Source organism: Delphinus delphis, chromosome 10 (assembly GCF_949987515.2).
Source record: "Delphinus delphis chromosome 10, mDelDel1.2, whole genome shotgun sequence".
Taxonomy (NCBI): Eukaryota; Metazoa; Chordata; class Mammalia; order Artiodactyla; family Delphinidae; genus Delphinus; species Delphinus delphis.
The window spans coordinates 30676396-30704211 of NC_082692.2; the positions used below are offsets into that span (position 1 = coordinate 30676396).

The following is a 27816-nucleotide window of genomic DNA, read 5'->3' on the forward strand; positions in this document are numbered from 1 at the left end:
AAGTAAAACTCATTCTCTCTATGGTCCCATAGTACGTTGTGCCTTTATAAGACCGGCAATGACTTGTTTACAAGTCCATTTAGCCTCTTAGAGTGTAAGCTCCTCTGGGATGGGGTCACATTTTTTTCCTCTTTTAATTGTGAGAGGCACTTAATTCACGTTTGGTAAATAAAAAGTTGAGAGATTACTGATGAGAGGAAAGAGAGTCTAAAGCCATTCTATAGTCATAAAGCTATGCATTTAAAAGAAGTACCTAAATGTTATATTTCAGAGGAATTTGTGTGTGTGTGTGTGTGTGTGTGGCCTCTCCCGTTGCGGAGCACAGGCTCTGGACGCACAGGCTCAGCGGCCATGGCTCACGGGCCCAGCCGCTCCGCGGCATGTGGGATCTTCCCGGACCGGGGCACGAACCCGTGTCCCCTGCATCGGCAGGCGGACTCTCAAACAATGCACCACCAGGGAAGCCCTCAGAGGAATTTTAAAGGAGTTTTTCCCAGAGATGCGATGTGACCCCTTTGCCCCCCGAAGTCAGTCTTCTTAGGGAGCCTGGATTCCACTCAGCCCCTCTTCTTCTACCCAATGACTTTCATATCTCTGTTTCTATTGGCTCCTTCTCTCTTTTTTCCTGATCTAACATCCTTTTCATGGGGGTGGGGGGAGAACTCAACAACAAAAGAACCAAACCTCTTTGCATTTGCACCATTATCCTTTCCACCTCCGATCTTGCTTCCTTCCTTTCTTTAATGGCTAAACCTCTCAAATGCACGATCTTCAAGACATTCACATTTCCAACCCCACCACAGCATCAAGACTAGTTATGTTAAGGTTAAAGGATTTCTAACTGAACTCAGAAGTCATTTCTCAGTTTCTCATCCACTTTAAGTTCCCTGTGCTTCAAAATACTTTCATAAAGTAAATGATCCTTTTATGAAGTGAATAATCACATGCTCGTTTATCTGTTTCCTGGAGTTCAGAAAGGAAGGCAGGTTTCCAGGTTGGGGTGTTGCCAAGGAGGGCTGTCTTAGTCGCTCCCAGTGGAGCTGGCGTTTGGGGTTTGGCTCCCTAGTGCTCACCAGGCAATATTATCCCTGTTTCAGAGCTGACTCACCCTGACTCATAAGAGACCCAGCATAAAAACCGAAATGCTGAGTTATTGATTGGTAATGAGGAAATATAACTGTTGGGTGGAATGAACCATCCTATCAGCCTGGTCATCCTACTTCTTGGAAAGCTTCATGGAAGCCAAAATAGCTAAAGATTGCTGGTCACAACAGAATCAGGATAAGAAGAGTTAGCTACCTAATTTGAATTCTTGAATATTAGGACTCTGATAGCCTGACTCATTTATCATTTCCCACTCGTCTCCACCATACAGGAATGTGTTATGCCAATTTGTTCTAATTCTGCTTTTTCTGTGCTTTGTAACTAACCTCTCTTCTTATTTACATACTATTTTAATCAGGTTATAATTAAGGCTTGTTTTGTTGATCTATATCCCTTACTGCGATCCATTTCTTGTTTATTGTACAAATTGACTTTCAGAGGTTGGTCTTATTGCTAATTAGAAAAATGTCTCACTGTCATCTGCACCTATAGATTGTAAATATGGATTTCCACATATTATGTCATATTTCTTAAAGCAAGGTACACCAGGATAAATCAGCCTGATCACCCACCTGCCTACTGGCTGTAAGATACGTCTTTAAGATCCTTCTAGATTGTGACTGTTGGCTTTTCCATTGTTTAAGGTATTCAAAAGAACATCTCCCCAGATCCTGAAAGCAGTCCTAAGTTAGGTTCCAAATATTTGAGCAAAGGCAACATTGTTGGAACAATGGTAGTAGAAACTGACTATATTTTTGGTATGTAGTATAAAAATCACAGTCACAAACGTGTCCAATTATAGAGAAAATATTGAACTAAGAATGACTGGCTAACTTCAAGTTTCATTAACATTTACTATTCGTTCACTTCTTTTGTAATCTATTAGCTTTTTTTTTTTTTTGCAAGATAAGCAGTTACAAGGGCCAAAGTTTTAAGAAAAATTTATGGGAGAATAACTTAAAATTGAGAAAATTCAATTCATAAACTTTCTCCCCATGAATTGAGAAGTGATCACTATTATTAATTAGAATGGAATGATACTAATGCAGGAGGATAATTTGAGAACTGCTACTATATGGTGAGTTATTGAATACTTTTGATGGAGTAAATAACAATTTTATTATTTCTATTATAAATGTAGAAATCGGATCGGGCCTGCCGATGCAGGGGACATGGGTTCGTGCCCCGGTCCAGGAAGATCCCACATGCCGCGGAGCGGCTGGGCCCATGAGCCATGGCCCGCTGAGCCTGCGCGTCCAGAGCCTGTGCTCCGCAACAGGACAGGCCACAACAGTGAGAGGCCCGCGTACTGCAAAAAAAAAAAAAAAAAAAAAAAAAAAAAAATGTTTTACAGTATTTGCTTGGTAGAACTTAGAAGAAAGGATTCTCTTGGTTCTGATTTTTAATCTTATATGACATCCATTTCCAGAGAGAAACCAGCAGAGTTTTTAAAATCCTTAACAATATTGTTCTGAATAAATATGTTTTACTATGATATGAAAAATGTTACTAAAAAATAACTAGAATATGGTCGAGTAGCCTAGTTTGTGCTTTATTATTTGCTTGCTAGTTGGGGGAAGTCACAAGTTCTGAACAAGTTATTTTCAAACATTAGGGAAACTCAAAATCCTTTGGAGGGCTTGTGAAAGCAGATTGTTGAGCTCTATCTCAGAGTTCCTGATTCTGTAGGTGTAGGGTGGGGCCCAAATTTGTATTTCCAACAAGATGTACCAGATTTTAGGAGCACTGCTCTATATACCCTGGGCTATCTTCCATTTAACAAGCTCTTGTTTATCTTTCTCCCATTCCTCACAGTGGTTTAACCAAACTTTAGCACCTCACACCCATTTTACTCTATCATCCTCACTTTTGCAGCATCCCTACTTTCCGACATTTCAGGAAGAAATTGGGGTCATTGGGTATGAACTGCCTCAAGTTCTTATTCTTTTCTTCCAGTTAGTCCTTTTCCATTTTAAGGTTCATCCCACTTCCTGGACTCTTGATCAAAAACCTTCCCATTTCTTCCAGGATCGAATTCCATCTTTATGTCCTAAAGATTTTGCCATTGGCCCTCCTTTATATCAAGTGTTCAACCTCTTTGCCAGCTTCTTCTCCAAAGCTCGTGGACAAGCTCAAGGCCATAATCTTAAAAAATCTATCCTGTGACCTTGAATATTTCTCTAGATATTCTCTTTCTTCTTCACAGACCAAGTTCTTGGAAAGAATAACACACTTGATTTCTCAACTTCCTTATCTACTCTTCCTTTTTTAAGTTACTACAACCAAGTTTCTAATCCTACCACTTTATGCTGCTTTGGAAAAGGTCACTTTGAACTGGCTAAATCCAATTAACTCTGATTCTTATTTTAGTACCTCTAATTTCTCTTTGAAACTCCTTGCTCTCCTGGTTTCCATGACAACACTGCTTCCTCAGTGTCCTTCATAGGCTCTTCCTCTCCCTCTCCCACTGAACGTGGGCATCTAGAATTCAATCTTTGACTCACTTCTCTTTGTTCTATGCATGCTCTCTTGGCCATTTCATTGTCTCTCTTGGCTTCAGTTGTGCCCACAGATCCTCATGAGAATGTTTTCTGGCCAAAGCTGGGAACAGGGCTAAATGCTACATCCAAGTGACGTGTGTGGAAGGCTGTACGCTACTGGTTCCCAAACCTAAATGTCCATCTACTCTCTTGAACTCCAAACTTTATTCTGGCTTCTCTCACCACCATTCTGTCTGGATAGTCCAGTTGGCTACTGGTTTATAGCCACCTGCAATTTCGTTATGGTCAACTTAAACTTACCAAGACTAACTTGCCTCTCAGTAAGTTGAGAAAACTTGGAATCATCCTGTTTCCTCTTTGCCTTACGTCCATCCTGATATCTTACCAGTTAGTTACTGGTCCTATAAATTCCACTCCCTTAGTATTTCTTCCCTCTGTCATCTTTTATCATTTCCTAGTCCACTGACGTAGCTCAAGCCCGTATCAGCTCTTTCCTGAATTGTTAACTTCTTCCAGTTTTTCACCCTTCCAATATTTCTTGCACATGACTGCCAACTTACTCACAGGCAAATTTAATCATGTCCTTAAAAAAACATATTTCCAAGTTTCCCCATTTTTTATTAGATAAAGTCCAAATTCCATAAAGTAATACACAAGACGTTCTATGATCTGGCCCTTCCCAAGTTTCTGGCTTCCTTTCTTACACCCTGTGATCCCATCATACTGGACAACTTGCAACTCCCTCTAACACACTGTGGCTTTGCTCATGTTACTCCCTCTGCCTAAATAATCCTTCCTCATTTTGTTCCACTATTACTTTTCAAGACTGAGTTTTTGAGTCATTGTCTCAATAGGAATAATACTAATAAAAAACAAGATGCATTCAGTGCATGTTATGTGCCAGACACCTTACATACATTCTCACTTTACACGCAATCCTCACAACAAAACTCTGAAGTTTATAACAGCCTTGTCATAAATTATGCTAATAAGTGGCATGAAAGCCCATATTTTTTGGGTTAATGAAGTTGTTTTAAGTGTATTCTGGAAAGAGAAAATATACCTTATGCTGCATCTATGAAATACTAAAAATAAAGATAAAGTAACTTGGTCAAAATTTTTGGTATAAATCCCTGATCACTAGCAATTGATCTGAGCATTCCTTAGTCGATACAGTTTATTGCATCCAACTTCAGAGTATGAACTAGGAATAGCAGGCTGCATTAGCTATACTGTGGTTTATTTCACTTATGGTACTGATTCATTTTGGGCCCTGTTTCCATGTATCATAGAAAAATAAATGTATATGCATAATATAAAATGGAGGCCGTTATTCAAATAATTCACTGAATTAGATCCAGTTTTACATCTAAGTTTTTCAATGAAAGTACTTTGGGGAATTGAATGTTTCTGTATATTTGTCTCAACTGAATTCTCGACTTTATTTTCAGGTATTGATAGACCACCTGCCAAAAAAAAAAAACAACCCCAAAACAGTTATTCTTTTCTTTTCTTTTCTTTCTTTTTTCTTTGTAAACAAGGGAATGTTTAGCTTTCCTCACCTCTTCTTAAAGCAAAAATAAAATATTCCTTGACCTATGTTAGGTCTAGATGGACCTCTATTATGTGAGCAGGATTAGAAATTAAATTATTATTAAAAGAGTTACAAATACAAACTTTCCTTCATTTCCGTAAGAACTTACTTATGATGGCAAAAACATTAAAGATAATACAAACACTGTACTTAATTACTTATTTATGCCTAAAACTGGATTCTTGATCTCTTACACTTGGATTTTTTTTTTTTTTTTTTGGCCGCGGCCACATAGCATACGGGATCTTAGTTCCCTGACTAGGGATGGAACCTGCGGTCCTTGCATTGGAAGTGCAGAGTCTTAACCACTGGACTGCCAGGGAAGTCTCTGGATTCTTGATCTCTTATACCCACCCAACATACTCCATCCCCAGTCCTTTCCATCTCAGTTCATGGCAAATTCATTTTTCCACTTAGAACCCTTGAGAGTCATCCTTGATTCCTCTCATTCTCTAGAATCTCAAATCCAATCTGTCAGTAAATCACAATGAGTTTCAAACTATATCCAGAATCCATCCACGTCTCATGGAATCTACTGTAACAACCCTAATACAAGCTACCGTCATCTCTTGCCTGGTTACTCTCTGTGCCTGTACAGACTATTTCCAGCCCAGCAGCCAGAGTAATCATTTTAAACCCTTAACCACATCATGTCAATTCTCTGCTAACAGCCTCCTAGTCCCAGGCACACAGACCTTCCACCATCTGGTCTCCTAGTTCTTCTGTGACCTCTTCTATCTTCTTTCTGGGTCACTATTCTTCAGCTAAAATGGCCTCTTGGTCACTCCTGCAACTTACCAGCCCCGTTCCCACTACAGGGCCTTGGCACGGGTTGTTCTCATTGTCTGGAAGGCTCTTTCTTTAGATATCTACAACTACCTTCTTCCTCAAGTCATTATTCAAATGCCACTTCCTCAGTGAGCCCTACCCTGCTTGCCCATTACAAATATCACAGTTCTCCTATTCCTCCTGCTTAATCCCTTCCCTGTTGTATAAAATTTTCCCCCTCTAACACTCATAGCCTTTTAACATATTACACAATTTGGATATTTATTTTATTGTGCAACTCCTCCTTCTAGAATGTGAGTTTGATGATGGCGTGGAGTTTTGTTTTGTTCACTGCTATACCTGCAGCTCCTAGAATAGTGTCAGGCACATGGTAGGCCCATCATAATAATTGTCGAATGAATGAAATAATTAGCACCTATCACTAACACTCAGCAAATAGACCTTATTTTCAAGGGGAGAAATGTAAAAGTTGTTCGTTTCTAGTACAAGAGGTATTATATATTGGATTCTATAGGAAAGGGAGCAACTAAGTTTCCATATGTCTAGAGAGTTCAGGGGCCCCATGAAACCCTGATATTCTATGATTCCCTTCCCATCTAAGTCTAAAACATGATCATTTTCTAGCAGCCAAGCACTAATTTTAAAAGATCCTGGAGTGTTAAACCTGCAATGAGAGATTCCTAAGAGGATGGTTCATGATTATAGCTGCTCAGTGCTGCAATTCTTAGCATTTCTTCTCTCACCACTGTGTTGCTCTTCCTACTTCAAAACATATGAATATAATTGGAAGGTATGGGAAGCCAATTTGATTACACTCTGAACAGTTATGTGATACACCCTCCCTCCAGTGTGTCAATAAATTTGATTAATATATATCTTTTCATGTTGGGCTTTCTTTTGAAATACATAACATCAGTTGATCCAAGTTGGCCTAAAGCAAGAGTCCTGCATAGTCACATAATTTTTGGTAGCATAAATATAAATGCTGAAATTATTCTGTACACCTTTAAGATTCATCTTTTGGTTATTCCTACTTTAAAGGAGCATAGAGTTTTAGGGTTACAGGTTTTACTTCATTTGGTTTGATGACCTCATTTTACAGATATGAGAACTTGAGGATCCATGATATAAAATGACTTGCCCAGGTACCACAGAGCTGAATAATTGTTTTGGTCAGAACTCCTCGTTCTAAAGATAAAACAAGATACCCCGAGATTGCAATTGAAAAAGAGTTCTTACTATTAGGAAATTAACTGAATATAGCAACAATTTCAATATGCAATTCTAAACCATATTCAGTTCTACCTGGTTTATTTCCATGGTGACTATTTAAACATTAGAATAGCAAATATAGCAAAGGGTGAAATAATTGATAAATAGGAAAAGAAAAAGCCTCCACAAGCATCCTAATACATGACAGTCACGGGTCACAAAAGAGTAGGTCACCTGGAGTAAACTGTCTGCATGGCGTCCACAGGAGAAGAAACCACTTTATCACAGAGATGGCGCCATACTAGGCATGGCTTCTGCTATTATTTGGAGGATTAAGCCTTCTTTCATTATCTAATCTAGTCATCCTCTAAGATGCCAAGAGGCATTTTTGCTTAGATATGTACCCTTTCTGTTTTCATTAGTCAGTCTATATGAAGGTTATTATACCAGAGGAATGTAAAAATCTACAGTAACAATGCTTCATTTTCCTTTAATGGCTTTGTTCAAGGGATGAAGACATTTTTGTGGTGTGATGAATTCACTTGGTCTCCTGATGTGTTTTTTCCACATGCCTTGGAAATCACGTGTTTTTCTGAGAGGTGGTAGTCATCAATGTCTTAATTTCAGCACCATTGCTTTAGCTTTGTTACAATGAAGATATCTTAGTAGCATTGATAATTTAGGATCTTTGATATTAATCGAATGGAGAATATTTTTGACCCATTGTGGGCAGGAGTGCTCTCAAACTACAAACAAAATTATGACTAAATCAAATTTTTAAAATAGATTTTAACAGATTCCAAGAGGTAGGAACACTAAGATAACTCATGGGACTGCAAAGCTAAGATCTCCGCCAACAGCAAGTCACAATTTCCTAAGAGTGAAATTTTGAGCTCCCTCTACCAGGGCCTGTTTAACTCAGTTTCCCTTCTCCATGGCACACTTTGATTAACTCCTGCTGTGTGTGATTATATGTAGGTTAGACACCAGTGGCTTGAGAGTAAGGTCTGGGTTCTGTCCCGAAAAACTAGGTCAAATCTGGCCTCCATGTGATGCAGGTAAAAGTCCCATGAAAATATCAGTACGGCAACACTGACTGAACACAATTTTACTTGAAAGGATCTCCTTCCAGTTATATTTCCTTAGACGTACTATTAATATTTTTCTTAATTTTCTTCTATTTCCTTGCTAATGTACCTGAAAGGGCTTTTCAACTATTCAACTATTGTATAAACCAGTCTTCCTTCATAAGAAATTATGACGATTCTCTCTGTTACTTTCTTCCCCTATACACTTTGCCCATCAGTGGATTGAGCCCTAATTTACACATTATGGTGAGCTTTTACAGCCTAAACAAATTTATTCTTTTGGAACTTTATTTGGCAAGTATTTAAGTGGTGGGGAGATTAAAGGAGAGCTAAAAGCAAAATTAACAAGAGACTCAACTACAACCCACAGACGAAATAACCAAATAAGTTGCTATTTTAAACAATGTAAGCGAATAGGAAGGGATTATTTCAGAACACAAATATTCATAGAGGCAAGAAAATAACTGAAGTAATAATGCTTAAAAAAGACTTGATGAGGGTTAGTAGTTGAATCTCTGAAATATAATATTTGACGTCATAGGCATGGACTTAAGCGGGTAATAGTTTTCTTTCCTGAGCAGCTGAAAAGAATGTTAAAAATAGAAATAACAAGACCACGTAAAATAATGAAAGCAACTGAAATCACTGTCTTATGATTGTATTATTTAAAGAAATACATCTGTATCAATCAATTCTGAGAGGACAGGATGTACAGCTCAAAAGTGGGAGTGCAAGATTTTAAAATAAGGAGAAGCAGGCTAAAATTCTAAGGAAAAATAAATATAGAATCATCCATTCAGAAGCCTTGAAATAGCAAATAGTTTTCAATAAAAACGTGGTCATTAAATGCTTGAGCTTGGTAAAATGAATAGGAGGGGAAAATTCGCTGCAGACTATCATCTCCCACTGCCTCTGGAATGACTTTGCGCAGGGGAAGGATGGGGAGCGGTGATGTGCGAGGGCCGGCGTAAGAGGGGGTGTTTCACGGTCCCAGAAAGGGTCGCATATCCATACCCCAGCACCGCGGTCCTTTGGGGGAGGAGGGCCTTTCTGATGTCTCCGTTTCCCCGCATCGTCCGGGTAAGATCCCGGTTCACCCCTACTGCGGACAAGATTTACAGAGGTCAATCTCTGCCCTGAAGCTGAAAACAAACTTCCAGCCTCGGTCACTAAATCCCTCGAAAACCCTAGTCCTCTCAGCTCATTCTTAAGGAGTCCAAGAATGGCCTTCAACACACTCCGATTCTCAGCTCATCCCCACTCATCTCCCAGCAGCCTCCGCTCTAAGGGCCGCCGCGTGGCTCAAGGTCGCCCGCCCCCGGCTCCGCGCAGCCCTCACCGCCCGCAACGCCCGCACCAACGCCGCAAGGCAAGCGGCGACGGGCGCGCTCCGCGACGCCCCGCCCCCAGCGAGAGTGGCGGAAGTGGCTGCCTAGAGAAAAGAGGCCGCGCGCCACCTGGCCAAGCGCGCATGCGCCAGCGTCCGCGTCGGGAGTGGCGGGGGTGTTTGTAGCTCTCCCTCCTCCACCTCCGCCACCCCCGCCCCACAGAGAATCGGGCTCACGCCATCTTGCCCCCCCGTCCGCGCCCAGCCACCCTTTCCCTTTAGACTCTCTCAGCCCCCTACCCCGCCCCTTTCCAAGCGTGTCCCGGGCCGCCGCCGCAGAAACCGCACCATCTCTATCCCCACATTCTCCACGCGGGACGCGCAGCCGGGTCTACAAGTGTTCTTAGAACAGAGGTTGTAGGGGGACCGGGGGAGGCGCGGGGGCGGGCGGGGGAGAGGGCTGGGGGCCGGGAGAGGCGCCGAGCCCTGCGTGTCTGGGCCCCGCCCCCCTGCCCCCGGGAGCTGCCGTCGGGGGTCCCGGTCGTTAGCGCGGGAGGCTGAGGGACACACAGAAGCAGCGTCTCCGGAGGCGCTGGCCCCGCGAGTCGGCCGGGTTCTCCCGCGGCGTGTGGAGTTGGCCTTGACTCCTCCCCGTAGGCGGGTGGGCGTGGGGCCAGGGGAGCTGGGCGGGCGAGCGGGAGCGGGCGTCGCTGGGTGTGTTCAGAAGCACCTTCCGCGTGTCATCTAGGTCGTGTTTTGGGGGGAAGAATTCTTAAACAAGGAAATTGTAGCTTTATGGGCGAGGTGGAAGAAGAGTTAGGTAGCGTTAGTAGAAGTGTAGCGTCCAGGAAAAGGAAAAGATCGACTCCCTTCTCTCTGGGGTGAGCCCACATCTGTGACCCCTGGGGAAATTATTTAGCGTGTCTTTGGCTGGGTGTTCTGGTCTGTAAAATGGGGATAGTAATAACCTAGATCAGAATTGTGAGGATTAAATGAGGTAATACAGGTTAATGCTTATAACAAGCTCCAGGCACTGATCAATTAGCTGTCAATTACCTGTCATTTTTATCTCCCTGTTTAAGGAATTCAGAATGACTGTGACCTGGCTTTCTAAGTGGAAAAATCAAGAAACTGGTGTGGATTTTTATAGGGGCGGTGGAATGTAATATCTGACACTCAGAGGCGATCCTGGAAATGTGTTGTTAACGTACACGTGGATAAACGAGCTTAACTCCGTGAGGCTTTAGAAACTTTAAACTCTTTCGTTCCAGAGAAATGAGGATGTATTTATCTAGGAGGAGAGGACGTAGGGTTTTACTATATGTGAGGACAGAACTTTGGAAACAGAATTAAATTACCTCTGTAAAGATTTACTTGAAGACCAAATTGAGGATGGAACTTGTGGAATTTCTGGTGGATGTTTTAGAGAGGCTGGATTTCACTGAATGTTATAAATAATTTCCTGATAGTTACTACTTTGCAAAAATAAAGTGCACTTCATTGTGTTATTGCAAGTTTCTTATCTCTGGGAATATTCAAGAAAAGATTTAGAGCAGCCTAGGTCTAGAGCAGCCCTGTCCAATGGAACTTTCTATCTTTGTGGAAATATTCTGTAATCTGTGCTGTCCTAATATGGTATCCACTAGACACAAGTGGCTCTTGAGCCTTGAAATGTGGCTAGTAGTGCATTGAGGTATTTAATTTTATTTTAATTAACTTAAATATAAATAGCCGCATGTGGCTAGTGGCTGCCTTATTGGACAGCATAGGTCTAGAATCGAGCCTTTGAGACCTTTTCCAGTTCTTGATTTTGTTGAGTTTTAAGTCAGAGAAGCCAACTCTTAGAACATTTGTTGCTTTAGGGAATTATAATTATATTCAAATAATGCCTTTCATTCACATACTGTAGTTCAAAGCTTGGGTCTGTTAATACTTACTTACAGCTTGAAAATTAAAGCAAAGCATTCTTTTGACTCCTAGGTTGTACGGCTAACGGCAGATTTGTTTGGAGAGTCATAATAATACTAAGTGGAGTTTCCTTTAATCATTGTACTGTTTCGTGACTGTGGGTTTCCACTATCTTTTATCACTTTAGTCAGTTTTCAGTGAAAACCTTTCAACTCTTTTACTCCTGAGTTTTTTCAGTTTGAAAGATGGTGCTTTTTCCTTAACTTTTTGTATAAAAAACAATTTGATAAATTATAGAAAACTGAGCATTGGGCCATTTCAGAAGTAGTTTTGTGGTTATTGGTATTCAAAACTTTTGAAGAGATAAGTCTGAAATTTGGCGATATTTTGCAAGATTGCTTTCTTTGAAATACATAGAGTGGTTTTTTTTCAAGCAAATGTTTATAAAGTTAAGTTTGAAAGAAAAACTAAAAAAAAAAAACCCCTTTGTTTATAGATAACACACCCTTAACTCTGGCCTGATGTTTGTGAAGTGGTACCCTTGGTCTCAAGGCTGATGATAACCCTTGGATCTGGAACAAAAACTTAAAGCTCACGAATTAAGCATATACAAAGAGCAACCCATAACACACAAATCACAATGGGTTGCTCTTATGTATACCTTGCTTTTTCTGGGGCAGTCATGGTTTAGAGTCTGTTTGTCTCAGGATAATTCTTAATAGAACTTCCATTTTCAAAAATGTTCCAGTTGGGTCTACTTAATAATATGGTCACCCTCCTTTCAGGCTTGTTGAAATTTGGAATATATGATTTTAGGAGGATTAAATGTACTGCAACCTGAGAAATGTACTTGCTTTAAAGTAGTGACAACTTTATTGCTTATGTGCTTAAATAACAGACGAGCTATCTGGAATAAGGGCAGCAAGTGACCTGTCCATTTAAGCCACAGGTAATTAAAATTTTCTACTTTTCTCCATATAATTGGATAGAAATCTTGGGCACCTTGATTTTTGGTTCTCTCTTGATTTTTGGTGTAGGAATCTGCAAAGAAAGTTAGGCCATGCCAGTTAAATCAGAACATTGAGTATTCTTGTTGAAAATAATACCCGTTTTACTTTATGGTGAGGTTGAATAGTGAAATTAGTTAGAAATCTACTTATTATATTAAAGACTGGTTTTGCTGATGGCTCACCTAAATAGTAAAGAAAAATAATTCAACTTAATGTTTTATTGTATTAATTGAATTTATACTGTAGTGGATAAAATATTTTATTGAGTCAAACACATTTGGTTTGATTCCTTACTGCTGAGGGTTAAATGAAGTAACCCATGTGATGTGTGTTGGGTGCAGCGAAGCACATAAGAATTATGTACTCAATAAATATTGGCTGCTCTAGCCTTAAGTTTATTGAATAATGGATCTGGAGAGATATTAATGTTCTGAGATGCATTGTGGATAGGTGCAAAGAGCACTTAAAACTAATTTCAGAATCTAGATGTAGCCCTTTTCTGCCCTAATTCTCTCTGTGTGATTTCAATTAAGGTATTTAACTTTTCTGAGTCTCAATTTCCTCATCAGTAAAACAGAATTAGCACCTAACCTTATCCCACCTCCTCCCAGGATCGCTGGAGGCTTCACATGAGAATTACATAAATTGTGTTGTTTTACAGACATTTAACTATTTAATTGATTTCCTCTCAACCTGTCTACCAACTACCACCAGTAAATCTGCAAAAACTGTTTACACATATTTTAATTTGTGAAACAGCATAGAGTGTAATAGACACTGTTACCTAAGATCATTCTCTTTGACAAATAATACTGTATGCCCCAGTAATGGTGCTATATTGATCTGGTTACAGTATATTCCCTGTACAAAACAACACCATACTACTGCTAAGGGAGAACCAACGTTTCCATGGGCACTTGATGTGTTCCAGACTAATGCTCCATCTCATTTATCCAAACGTGTCATTCCCACTTAATAGGTGATACTGATGAGTCTCTTACTTTTCTGGAATGGATCTGTAAGTTTTTCTTGCATTATACTACTGCCTCTGATAGAATCTGACTGATAGTGGATATTGAAGGTTAAATAAGGTTATGAATATTAAAATAACGTGCTAACTGGCTTATAGTATATACTAGTTGCTGAAAAACTGCTGTGTTCATTGAATTCATAGGGCAGTAAATATAAAATATTATATAAATATAAACTATTTAAAAATCTTGAAGTGTACTTTTGCTATTTCAAATGCTATAGCAGTTTTATGACTGAATCCTTTATATTTTACTTTATTCATATTATTTGTTTCTGAATCTTTAAAAGACTATTCCTAATCATAATATTCTTCCCCTGAGAGTATATGTGTTTAATAATAATATTTGTGATATGTTTTCAAGAAGCTATACTTTTGCTTGGATTCCTCATCATCATCGTCATCATCATGAACTGAGTGCGTTCTAGGTACCAGGCACTGTCCTAAGTGCTTTGTATACATTACTTGATGTCACCTATGAGAGGAGTATTTTTAATCTCCTTTTTAAAGATGAGGGAACTGAGGCAGGGAGGTGATGTGACTTGCCCAAGGTCACCTGGTAAGTGTTAGAGCCTGTGTTTGAATTCCAGAGCCCAGCTCTTTACAGCTAAACTGTGAGTCGGCATAGACAGATACTTCACAACAAAGTTCACTATGACAGACACATTGTGGAGGTCTTGTGAGTTAATTATAATCAACTTTTATTTGTGTGTTCCTTGTGGGATAGTAGAAAGAACTCTGGACCAGGAGTCAGGGGACCTCAGTTTTAGTCCCAGCTGTGTCACTAAATAGTGATGTGTCCTTGGGCAGTTCAAGAAACCCCTCTGGACTTCAGTATCCTCACCTGAAAAATGAGGGATTTGGATGAAATTAGTGATTTTCAAACTGTAGTTCTGAACGTCAGATGTCTTTGGTCCCTCCCCCCGCCAATTTCCATAGTTATACTTTGTTATAGTTGTTTATCCGTCTGCCTAAGATTTACTTTTAAGCAAAGAATTCCTGAACTTAACTTTTAAAGTCATCAGTCTCCAAGAAAACTTAATGACAAGTCCCCTGGCTACTATGTGTACAACTTCTCAGTAATTCCATATTATTTTAGTGTGTTAAAACTATGGCACTAAAATGGTAGGTGAATTTTTTTAAAAGTATGTATGTAGATGGACTGAGTATTTCAGGTTACCTGGGATCAAAGCCTGTTTTTTGTGTTAGATCTGTTACCTTCACCCAGTGTTTTTACTCTTACCTTCTTCATGAATAGGGGGGAGATACATGCCTAAGAGGGTGGTTGTGAAATATGTGAGCCAATACAGGTGAAAGACCCCTTATAAACTCTGAAATGCTTATACAAATTCACTTCTTTTTTACATGCTTCCCGTAAATCTCCCACTCCTTTTTAGTCACATGAACTGTGTTTTTAACCACATGAGATCTTTTATTGAATTGTTTATATTTAATATGGACTTCTCATAAGGTTTAATATTTCTAAAATGTGAATCTAGACTGGAAGAGAATCTTGATGTTTAAGAGAGCTCCTTTTTTGACATCCTTGTCAAATACACTTACTTCTTACTATTAGAAGTATAATTGATTCCAAATTTTTGCATATATCTGGAACGTTAACCATTATCACTCAATTATATAATATTTTATGTAAAAACAACAGTGTTTTCAATATTGGAAAAGTAAGCTTGCCATTTTTTCAGGGTTTGGATGTCACGTATTTTAGGATGATCTGATAGGCATGTTGGCAGTGCACTTTAAGAACCATTTTTGCAAAGAATAAGATTTTTTTTGAAACTCAGTGTTTCTTTGAGAGTACTGGATATGAAAGCACATGGAGTAGAAACCTACATTAATATCAGTCTAAAGAAGAAAAATATAATGATAGAACTTTACATGTCTCTGAGCAGTGTGTCACGGCTTCTATGTCTATAGGTTTAAAAAAATAATCGCTCATGTAGACAACTGAGATAAGGAAACTCAGTTTACAATCCGTCTGTCTAGGGAATTTTCATAATTTACAGGTGTTTTGATGTTTTCAATTCACGTATATTTTTTGAGCACACATTATGTTGCAGCCACTGTCTTCTTTAAAACACTCCTCTGAGACAGGTAGAAACTATTCTTGACGGATGGAGAAACTGAACTTGAGAGATTAGTTGATCATTATTACCAGGTTCTACTATGTTGATTAACTTGAATTGGGGCATATATAAATATATTGGAATTATCATTGTGTTATACCAAAACTAGGTGTAGAAGTTTTAAAATTTTGCAGATTTTAATTTGTTTTTTTTTATTTTTTGCATTCTCAGTGATTGAATGATCGTTTGGTATTACTTTTGCACAGCAGGAGAAATTTAGATCATGATGTAACTTGAGTTTTTTTTTTTTTTAAACAACAAAACTAAAATGTAGTGTCTTAATAGTGTTGGCTTAACCATAATCGCTTCCTGCCCTTGGAGTTCTATGAAAATGAAAATGTTCTGGTTATAATAGTTTTCTATTAATTTATATTATGTGGGATGCTCAGATTATGAGTGATTGAAATTGAGACTCTGTAGATGTGCAGAATCAGTACATAGGTCTGCTGAATTAATATTTCTCAGGAGTGAAACAATTTAAAATTTCCACTGTCTTTTAGTAAATGGGTAGACTGATGGATTTCACAATCCAGATTTTTGACACTGTTTTGAGGGTGTTGTAACTAGTTGTAACTAGTAATAACGTTTTCAACTCTGAGGTATTTTAAGCTGAAGATGTTTCATGGTATTTCTTCTTTGGTCATTTAGTCACTAAAAATATGAGCTATAGGGCTTCTCTGGTGGCGCAGTGGTTGAGAGTCCGCCTGCCGATGCAGGGGACACAGGTTCGTGCCCCGGTCTGGGAAGATCCCACATGCCACGGAGCGGCTGGGCCCGTGAGCCATGGCCGCTGAGCCTGCGCGTCCGGAGCCTGTGCTCCGCAACAGGAGAGGCCACAGCAGTGACAGGCCAGCGTACAGCAAAAAAAAAAAAAAAAAAAAAAGAGCTATAAATAGAAATGCAGTAACATGTTCATTACATTTTTGTTTAATTCACATTTGTGATGTATAACTTTACTACAGTTAAAATTTTTTTGTCGTGGTATTTTCTGAGAAAAGGGGTATATCCTTAAATTTCATTATTGTTATTCAACGATGTCAGTTTTTCTACTCTGGAACAGAATTTTACAGGTGTGACATAGTATTGGCTACTGGCTTAATAATCAGGTTTAAATATAAGTATTAATCAGAGATGAACTTATTCCTTGAGTTCACATTTAAACTGTGGCATGTTGAAATAATCTGGGTCTCCATCTGCACATCTGAATTCATTTTGTAAAATATGGCAAACAGCTGCATTTCAATTGAAAGCTAAAACAACTGCAGGACATTAACCCATTGAGAAGATTACAGTAGGTTTTCAGTTCCATGTTAACTGTATTTATTAGAGAAAATTGACTTGAGTGCTTCTGCTTTTAAGCGACATTTTTTTTTTAAATGTCCGGGAGATAGGAAATAAAGCATTGGAATGATAGGACTTTGATGTGTAAAGAAGTTAATGTCTAAAGAAGTTAATTATCTAAAACATGAAACAAAATGTGTGCACAGGAAATAATTATTTTAAAGATTCTAATGCACTGTCAGCTCATGATGTCAAGAAAAATGTTATTCACCTGTTTGATTTAAGAAGTAAATAACTTGACTGAAAGGATGATCGTGGTTATAATAAACGAGGATTGGGATTTTTTCACTCTTACCAATAAACACTCTTGATACGAAACATTTGCAGTAGGGGCACAACCTAAGAAAGCTGGGGTTTTAGTATGCATTTACTTTCTGAAATGTCTCTTCTTCAGAGAGTGTTAAAGCAAGGTGACTGGATTTGCAGAATGAAAGAGGGCAATAACTCCAGCAGTGTCTCAGGATAATCCCAAGAATGGCATGCCTTCAAATCTGACATGAGTCAACTTAAATCATAGACTAAGGGTAATACATAATCTTTGAGTTTAACATCTTCTCCAGGATGTCATATCTCTGTCAGTCTTCTCTTGGGACAAGTGAACCATTTTCTAAGGTCACTGGAAAGCCAAGTTCCTTTTTGAACTTGCTTTCCTGTTTTATTATTCCCCAATCTTGGACTGATGATGCGATTTTTTTTTTTAACCTGAGTTCCAAATGGTGTTGCTTCTTTTCCTCTATTATTTGTAGAAAAAAAGTACTTATTCCAAAAAAGTCTTTGTGAACAAATAGGACAAATTTACGCTTAAAAAGACCGATGGTCTTTCATAGCACTAGCTTCTTTATGTGTTTTAGAACTTTGGTTTTCAGGTTCAGTTTGAGTGAAACTTTCTTCCTTCTCTTTCTCTGCGTTTGCAGTCTCTGTCTAGTGGTTTTCGCCTGGCTCCTAGGGACCTTAGGTTAGACCAGGGCTTATATTGGCAGAGAATTGGTCCTGCCACAGAATGATATTGGGACATTCCAGATCTAGCCACCCAGCTAGTGTGCTGCTTGTCTTAGGTCTCTGTCCTTTTGCCTTCTCAAAAGCTTCATATGTGGCCCATCTCAGGCAGTGGTTTGTAGTAGTTAATTTTTTCAGCTTTCATTCATGGGACCCAGCCTTTGCATCTCAGCCATCAGTGAATGACCCTGGTTCAAGTTTCCTTTATCAATTTTAAGCCTCCATTGCCCACAGAAGTGGTCAGTTTAGAGGATGTATTAAGAAGATAAATTTGATAGCAGTGTGGAGAATGAACTGAGCTGCAAAGAGAGAAGCTATAAATAGAGCTCAACAAGAAAGGGAGGAGGTAAAAACATAAAGTAGAATTTATTTGGCTTCTTACAAATTATAGGGTGCAGGAGAAGGAGTCAAAGATGATGACTGATGTTTTAAGCCAGGCTGACTAGTAGCAGTAGTGATGTCAGTGTGAAAACAGAACTTATTTTATAGGGAAACTAATTAATATTTGTTGAATTATATTGAGGTCTTGTAGTGAAAATATTCAAGTTTCTTAAAGTTTGTGATTATGAAATAGGGATAATCAAATTTGTCACATAAAAGCTTTTAGCAGACCAAGAAAGGGAAAATTCTTGAGTTCTTTCTGTTTATAATAGTTAACATTGTGTACTGACTGTGTGCTAAGAACTATTCTGAATGCTTTGTTTATGTTAGTTCATTTAATCCTCACAACAACCCTAAGAGTGTGCGATTATCATTCCTGTTTTACAGATGAGGAAACTGAGGCACAGAGACGTTAAGGAACTTGCCCCGAGCCCTAGTAAAGTAGTAGAGCTGGGATTCTAACCTAGGCAGTCTGACTTCTGACTCTTAATTACTTTACTGTACTTAAAGTTCTCAGTACTGCTTTACTTTATTATATATTTTAAATCTGTTTAAATATATTTTAAATCTGTTAATTCTTCTTTAATCAGCAAAGTATTTTTTAAAGAAAATCGTAGTATTACAAAATTTATATAAACATGAAATAAAAACTAACATTTATTGAGCACTTACTGTGTCCTTGAGGTAAAAGCGTGAGGCTTTTATCTACTTCTGTTACCTTAATGTTATTTTCACTAATTCTTGTCTGTGGGACTGCCACATGTAATAAATAAAATGGCGTATATTAGGATTAGCATCTAGTTTTCCCATTATGCGCCAGCTTAATTTTATTGGGACAAAAGTCACATTTTATTTTTTATTTTTTTAAAAGTCACATTTTAAATTGATGAGTAATTTAACCATAAGATTATAAAATATCACAGTGCTTACTTCTGATCTACTGATTGGCTTTATTTGTATTATTTGTATTTTAGGCTATGGTTCAAATGGGAATTAGATTATGTTTTGGGTTTCTAATTCTGTATCTTACAGCTGTGCAGCTCTTTCTTTAAATGAAATCTTACTTGGAGCCCCAATATATGAAATAGAAAAATCAGAGTTCTTGTGTTCTGGATGGGACTGGGCCACTGGGAGCTCAATGAAATATTGCTGGGGAATCTTTGGGCTCCATGGAATGGATTTTGAAAACCACTGAACTTTATTAAAATATTTTAATGAGTATTTTTCTTCCAATACTTATTACAAAATATGTAATGAAAAGTTTATCACCCAAGTGAGTAATTTTTTTACATCATATTTGACTAAGCAGTTTTCTACCTTACAATTTCATTTTAATGAAGAACAAGTATGGACAAATCAGATTTACGTAAAACAAATCAGAATTTTAAAAATTTCTATACTTTTTGAAGTAACTTATAATTGCTTCCGTTTTCCATGCATTTACTTATAGCTAGATACATTTTTGTAAGCTGAGTTCTCTTTTTTATTTAGATGAATAACACTGCAGCCAGCCCAATGTCTACTGCCACTTCAAGTAGTGGAAGAAGTACAGGGAAGTCTGTAAGCTTTGCAGCAGAATTGCAGAGTATGATGTAAGTATGGCTCTGTATCTCAGTTATTACTATTTTAAGTTTATTCATGTTGATAAAAGACAATAGAAATAACGAGATTTATAAAACTTAACTTGGAAATTTGTACTTAAGTAAAAATGAAATAGTCTGATAACATTTTAAATAGCCGTATACGGAAGGGACAAATTGGTTAAAAATGCTACAGTGATACTGTATTCAAAAAGTAAGTATTGGTTCATCTTCATAAAAGAATGAATACTCATGCAGACATTTGTGCTCTGATTATTTGCCCAAATCTGTGTTATGGATTGCTTATTGCTATTTTAGTTTTAGATTTAGAAAATTTTGACATTGATTATATTCTTGGATAGTTGGAAATATTTTCACAGAGTTCTCAGTTTTTCTCAAGTGTCAGTCATAATAATTCTGTGAGCCTAATGTAGTTTTCAGTTTTGATAATATTTGAAATCACTGTGTTTCAGAACTTTAGAAAAAACTTAGGACATTTAAAAAACACATTTCTTTAGTTTTTGAGATATTGCATAGTCATTAACATTTCTTTGCTAAAGCTCTTTTCAGCTTGCTTTCTGGCTTCTTTCATTGAGTGAGACTGCATATCTTGATTTGATGAGAGGTAGCATATTTATTAGAAATGTCTGCTGGTGCATATTAGTTTTTCTTTATTATTGGTCCAGGAGACAATTTTCTGCATAAGGGGGACAACACATTAGAGCTCTTCTTTTCCTATGGATACATTATTCATGACATACCCAGCAATTTTAAAAGAATGTTTCTGTTGAAGGTTTAAATGGCTGTATATTGATAGCCTTCATAGTGGATTAACTCCACTTTGTGATGATTATTGTTCAAAGGAAAAATGAGTTTGAGCATGTATCTAATGGTTGCTTGGTAAACATACTTTAAACAGCATCAAAAACGTTCAGGTCACAGGTTCTCAAACTTTGGCCTCAGGATCCCTTTATGCTCTTAATTATTGAAGACTTTAAACAACGTTTGTTTATGTGAATTGTTTCTATTCATATTTATTGCTTAGAGTTTAAAACTGAGAAATAAAAATTATTTACTAATTTATTTGAAAAAATAATAAACCTATGATATGTTAAGTGATATATACCCTATAAAATAATTATATTCTAAAACCAAAAATTGGTAACACATTTTGTTAGCTAAGATGAGACTAATAAAATGTGTCAATTTAGGAGTTGTATGAGGTGAGGCTGTCTGTTAAATTATGGAAAATGTTAAGGGTTTATGCTTGTATACACTTTTGTACGTTTAAATTTTTTAGCTATGGTTTAGTAGCTTTATGTTAAACTTTTATGTTGTACTATGTTGATTATGTTTAAAAATACTAGATATGTTTTAGAATGTTTGTAGTAAAGTGAGGAAATTAATTTTCCTGTAGAGCCAATTCATTGATCTACCTTGTATTTTTAAAAACTTTTAATTTTGAAAATTTCAAACTCGTAAAATTATTGTAATAGTATAATGAACTCCATGCATTCATCATTAGACTAACGCTAATTGTGTTTTGCCAGTCTTTTTTTTTTTTTTAATTTATTTACTTTATTTTATTTTATTTTTGGCTGCGCTGGGTCTTCGTTGCTGCGCGCGGGCTTTCTCAAGTTGCGTCGAGCAGGGACTACTCTTCGTAGCAGTGTGTGGGCTTCTCATTGCGGTGGCTTATCTTGTTGGGAGCACGGGCTCTAGGTGCACAGGCTTCAGTAGTTGTGGTGAGCGGGCTTCAGTAGTTGTGGCCCGTGGGCTCTAGAGCGCAGGCTCAGTAGTTGCGGTGCATGGGCTTAGTTGCTCTGTGGCATGTGGGATCTTCCTGGACCAGGGCTCGAACCTGTGTCCCCTGCATTGGCAGGCAGATTCTTAACCACTGTGCCACCAGGGAAGCCCCTTGCCAGTCTTCTTTAACCTTTCTCTCTGCTCTTCACTTTTTTTTTAATGAAATATTTTAAAGCAAACCCCAGAGATCATCTTTCAAATTTGGTGTTATTTATTAAAATAACGTATTTATTAGTAGGTAAAAAAACATGCTTTATAGCAGAGGTCAGCAAACTGTGGCCATAGACTGGCTGCTTGTTTCTGAAAATAAGATTTTATTGGACCACAGTCACACTCATTATTTATCTGTTATCTATTGCTGCTTTCATGCTACATGGCAGAGTTGAGTTTTTGTGACTGACACCATATTGGCCTGTAAAGCTGAAAATATTTACTATATGGCCCTTTACAGAAAGTTTGATGACCCCTGATCTGTAGAAACAGTTCTCTGTAAGAAGAAAGCTGTATTTCCTTTTGTCATTTATACTTAGGAGAGGTTCTACTTAGCGCATTGGATAGACTGCAGGCCACTTAAGAAAACAGAAAAAAATAAAATAAAAGCTAAATTCAGCACTTTCTTATGAAATACTTTTGCAAACATCTTCCCAACTAATGTGCTTAAGCTAGATTCAGAATGCGAAAGTTATTGTTGGCCACAGCTTTGGAAGAAATGTACATTTTCCTTCTATTTCAGACCTCATAGAGAGGCCACTCCTAATAGTTATACATTCATCATTTATAGTCTGAAGTTATTTTTTCTTCTTATGAATTGCTTCATAGAACAGGAAAACAGGGCCAAGATTAGGGGAGTCCTTTTTTTATTTACCAATATTTTCTATTGGCATGAGGTTTTCAGGCTTTTATGTAAAATTAGAATCAATATGCATTTGATCCTTGCTTATGTGATTTTAAATGAGAAAGTGCAGACTTAAGTCTCTGTTAATTTTGTGTTGTAGGAATTTCATTCTGTGGATCTCTACTTTTTTTCTCCTGCATTTTCACAGTTCTTCTAAGCCTGTTTGTGTGGTATATTGCTGTTTTTTAATCCTCTGGCTACTGTCTTCCCTACTCATTCACCACTGATGAGCTGGTTTTTCTTGGCTCCATGCCCGCTAAATAAGTAACAGTATTGTAGTGTCATTTCCAGGGAATGGCTTCACTGAAAGGCATCTAGTTGTCAAGCACAAATGGAATTGTCAGGATCTGCTATTAAATATAGAACTGGCAGCCGGTTTGTTCTCCTATTAGAGCCTCGATGGGACTGACCACATTTTAAGTTTGGGTGACAAATACTACAACTGCAGCATTCTCTAGGAAACGCTTCTACAAATTTTAAACTAAAGGATTGGTGGTCAGACAGTTGCTGGTGGGTTGCGGATGACAGCATCTTTCCCTTACCTAGTGCGTGTAACTGAGCACGTTTGCTACATGCTCCTTATCATAGCTCTTAGAATAACATGTGCTGGAAGGGTCCAGAGGCCTTTCATTTTTAAGTTATTGAACTCAAGTAGCCTGTAAATTAGAAAGTGAAATCTTTTCAATCTACATTGCAGGTATTTTGACAGACGTCTTAAGAATTTAAATTAATTTAAACTCACTTCAAGGAATCTTCACTGGACTTTCTTTTCCTTATTTTACTCATTTATAAATTTCTTTGCCTCGTTATATTGTACTTTTGCAGATTTATAGGCCTGGTGATAATGTCAGGTTTCACTGCTTGGTAGCATTTAGTAATTCTCATGTGACCAAATGTAAAAAAAAAAAAGGATTTTGTTTGTATGCTACTTATATTTTATAAGAATACTTCCAAATGAAAATTTCATCCTTATTTAAAATCCACAGATTGAAAAAAAAATTTCTAAATCAGAGTTTATTATAAACAATAAAATTCACTCTCTTAGTTGTACTATTCTGCAAGTTTTGCATTTTTTTAAAAAAAAATCAACATTATTAAGCCCTTATATAGCAGGACCTAAATGCCTTCAAGATAGTTTAGCAGTAGAGAATGGTTGTGGAGACTAAAAATTGTCATGTAATAGGATGTGAAAAATTCCATGGTAATACAGAGGAGGGAGTGATGAACTTCTGAGTGTAAGCTTCCTAACTTTAGGTCTGTACTTTTGACTGCTTCCCGAACGTCCGTTAAGTATTCTGTTAGCACCTCAAACTTAGTATATCCATAACTGAACTAATAATTTTCTCAGTAAGATTCACTTCTCTTGGGAGTTTTTGAGATAAATAGCAACAACCATTTATTCATTGCTACACTAGAGTAGGACATAGTTGTATATGTGAAATGGTATCATTTGGCTGTTATTTAACATTATGAAGTTATGTGCTGTGAAAGAATGTATTTCCAGTTCTATCCTTACCTTAATCTGACTTTAAAGGGACCTAATATATAAATGAATCAATTAGTAATAGATGTTTATTAAACTGCCGCAGGGTTCCTTCAAACATTGAGTTTCCCTGGTGCATTTAAGGTTTTCAGGAAACTGGAGGAAAGAAATTCTTCATGGTAAAAAGTGCTAACATTAATATATTATAGTTTCGGAGATGCTTTAATAATGCCATTGATAATAGCGAATGCTCTTATGTGTACCAGGCATTCTCCTGAGTACTTCCACATACCATTTCATTTACTCCCCCCACAGCCCTGTGAGGATACTGTTAGTCCCTTTTATAGATGGGGAAACTGAGACCCAGAGGTTCCTAACACCAAAAATTGCCATTACAGCAAATGGTAAAACCTTGATTTGAACCAGGAAGCCTAACTCCGGAGTCCATGCTCTTGACAAATTACGCTAAACTACATTTCAACCAATAAAACTTATTTTGATTGATAAAACTTAGTTTACAAATGAACTTTTACCAACTTATGTGTGACTAGTGTGGTGTAATGAGGTAATAATGGGAAAGATGAATAATTGTTCAGTTAATTACTGTTATTTGTGATGAAGTCTAATTTTTATAATAAATATTGGATTAAGTTGCTATTTTCATATTATCATAGCATTTATTTCAATTTCCTATTCCTAACCACCAAATCTTTTTAAGCAAGGCCATATCGGTAACCAAGAGAAAGTATGATTTCATAGAAATTGAATACTAATATACTCCTTATTGGATGCTTATATTTGTGATGGTTCATAATTTTGGATATAAACATAGCCATATTGTTGAATATTTTAAATGTCTATCCTACTTTTATATTTTGTCACTATTAAATAATTATCTTAATTCCTGACATTTAAATTACATTAAAATATGTGGATAAACTTACCCTTGTACTTTTTGTGAACTGTATCTATTTGGAATGTTTTAAGATATGCACTGGTTTATAAGTATAATAATAATGAAGATTTCCAAATTGTAAAATTGGTCACAATCTTTCCTGAAAGTGAGAAAATGTGCAAAAGTTAATTGAGAACATAAAAGCACTGTGTCACTGAAGGTTGTTTATACTTTTTTTCCTTTCAGAAATGAAACTAGGTAATGTTTAAGTTGCTAGATCCAACTGAATTAAGTGCTTGCATTGAAAGAATGTATCATTTTATAAATGTGACAAAATATAATTTTGAATTTATATTAAATATCTCTATCAATTGTTTCATGAAAAGAAAATACCTAGGCCTTTTATTTTAGGATATGTAATTACAAGAGGAAAGAACATTTTGTTTAGTCTTAGAAATGAATTCTTGAAATTCAGGGAGAGTCATTTTAATAATTCTGTGTTGAAAATCCTTAGTTATTTGGGGAAAAATAGGTAAAAATTCATGGATTTGTAATTCTAAAATTCTAGTATTGTATAAATGCAAGTTATTACACTGGTCAATGGGAATATCTGTTCTGAACTAGTTTGATGGCAGAACCAGGACCTAACTGATATGTGGTTATTTATTAACTTCACTTATCTTTGATGTTAATATTCATACATTCTTCTGTTTCTGATTGCTTCCCTAGACCCTGCTGAGGGTGTTATGTAGCATATGGTTTTTGTGTAGTATTAACTTTCTTTTTTTCAAAAAAATAAATTTATTTATTTATTTATTTATTTATGTGAAAGAATGTATTCCCAGTTCTATCTATGGCTGCGTTGGGTCTTCGTTGCTCTGCACAGGCTTTCTCTAGTTGTGGTGAATGGGGGCTACTCTTTGCTGCAGTGCGTGGGCTTCTTATTGGGTGGCTTCTCTTGCTGTGGAGCACAGGCTCTAGGCACACGGGCTACAGTAGTTGTGGCACACAGGCTCAGTAGTTGTGGCACACGGGCTTAGTTGCTCTGTAGCATGTGGGATCTTCCCGGACCACGGCTCAAATCCATGTCCCCTGCATTGGCAGGCGGATTCTTAATCACTGCGCCACCAGGGAAGTTCCTAGTATTAACTTTCTAAATCTGAAAACTTCCGAATTGTGAAATACATGTTTCAGATAAGGCATTGTGGACTTGTATCTACCTTATAGGGTTTATATGAAGATGAAGTGAGGTATAGAGTCAAAGCACATAGTATTGTTCCTGGCACATAGTAGACACTGTCCTGTTAGCATTTATCATTGTATTTAAAATAATAATTATAATCATCAACATACTGACTTAGGAAGTTATAAAAATGTTTCAGGTGCAGGGAGAAATGTTTGCAGTTTTATGGGAAGAATTTTTATAATTACAGAGAAAAAATTGATTTGTCTATTACAGCATGCTGCCCGGTAGAACTTTCTATAGTAATGGAAATTTCTATCTCTGTGCTCTTCAGTGTGATAGCCATGAACCACATGTACCTTTTGAATACATTAAATGAGCTAGGTAACTGAGCAACTGAATTTTGCATTTTATTTTAATCAATTTAAATAGCTACATGTAGCAATGGCTACCATATTGGACAACACAGAAGAAATATGGAAAGTACACAGAATACTTCTTTTCTGGTACGCTTACATTTTTATTGAAATTGGGAAAATACATTTTACATGTTACATGATTTTATTCTGTATTTACTCTTAACACTGTCGTCCATTTACTTTTTACTTCTTCCTCTTATTTTGGATTGTCATTGTCTCGCAGTTCTTTAGTGATTGGGGCTGTTAATTTTTGGTTACTTTGGCAGATCAGATTTGATTGGGAGGTTTAAGATTACATTCGTGTTCCATTTTGTAGGCAGTCTGGATAATATTGAAGTGTGTTTCTTAAAAATGTTCTTTTGTGAATTTAATATATTTATACTTAGTCCTTCTGAAAATCCTGTGACTATAGCTCTGGGTATATTGTATTGCACTTGATTATCATGCCAGTTGTGTAACTGAGTATGTACCAGCGTTGTAAGTTTTGGGCACTCGTTTTCATGTAGCTACATTTGCAAAATTTACTGGTAGCTGTAAGTTAGCTACCAGTATGTTATGTAGCATTTTGTCAATTCATTGTTTTTAATATGCTGAGATTTTGAAAACTTATTTTTAAATGTATATAGGTCAAAATTAATCTTTGAAAAAGTTACTCGATAAAAATGGATTCTTCAGTACTGAAAATATATCAGAAAGTGGTTAGTAATTTTGGGTAGGAAATTAAAATTCATTATCTATGATTATGTGCTTTCCTCCTTACAATAAATTCTGTTGAAACAGAATGTAAACTCTTAAAATTAAAAAGGTGTGATTTTATAAAAGAATAGTAGATTCTTAATATAGAGGAATGGATCTTTTTGATCTTGACTCTGTTGAGTCAGGATCCATGGCTGTTTTTAAGTTTACAGAGGCACAGTTCTGATTCTCTCTAGATGTGAGACATGTGCAGTTTTATATTACCTCCAAAGAAATGGGAATTGACTTATTCTGTGGTGTGTTTTAATATGTCATATGAATATGTGTGTGCATATTTTTAGCATATTTAAAATACATCACAAAAGTATATATTGGTATGAGTATGTCACCTTTTGCAATTTTTTCTTTTTTTTTGACATCTCTGCACAGACATT

The 27816-nt window shown here is 37.0% G+C and overlaps 2 protein-coding genes across 4 annotated transcripts in view; one reads left to right on the forward strand and one right to left on the reverse strand.

The window, feature by feature from the left end:
- RUNX2 (RUNX family transcription factor 2) overlaps positions 1-27816 on the reverse strand; it is a 208445-nt gene that overhangs the window by 149743 nt on the left and 30886 nt on the right. The window lies entirely within an intron of this gene.
- Positions 9898-27816, forward strand: part of SUPT3H (SPT3 homolog, SAGA and STAGA complex component) — a 420389-nt gene continuing 402470 nt past the window's right edge. Inside the window, exons 1-2 of one of the 2 annotated variants that reach the window (XM_060021727.1) lie at positions 9898-10029; positions 19917-20017. In XM_060021727.1, coding sequence (XP_059877710.1) covers positions 19917-20017 — 101 coding nt within the window. In that variant the 5' untranslated portion in view covers positions 9898-10029. Of the gene's footprint in view, positions 10030-10409; positions 10497-19916; positions 20018-27816 lie in introns of those variants that run through there. The other variant, XM_060021728.1, reaches the window with a different exon arrangement.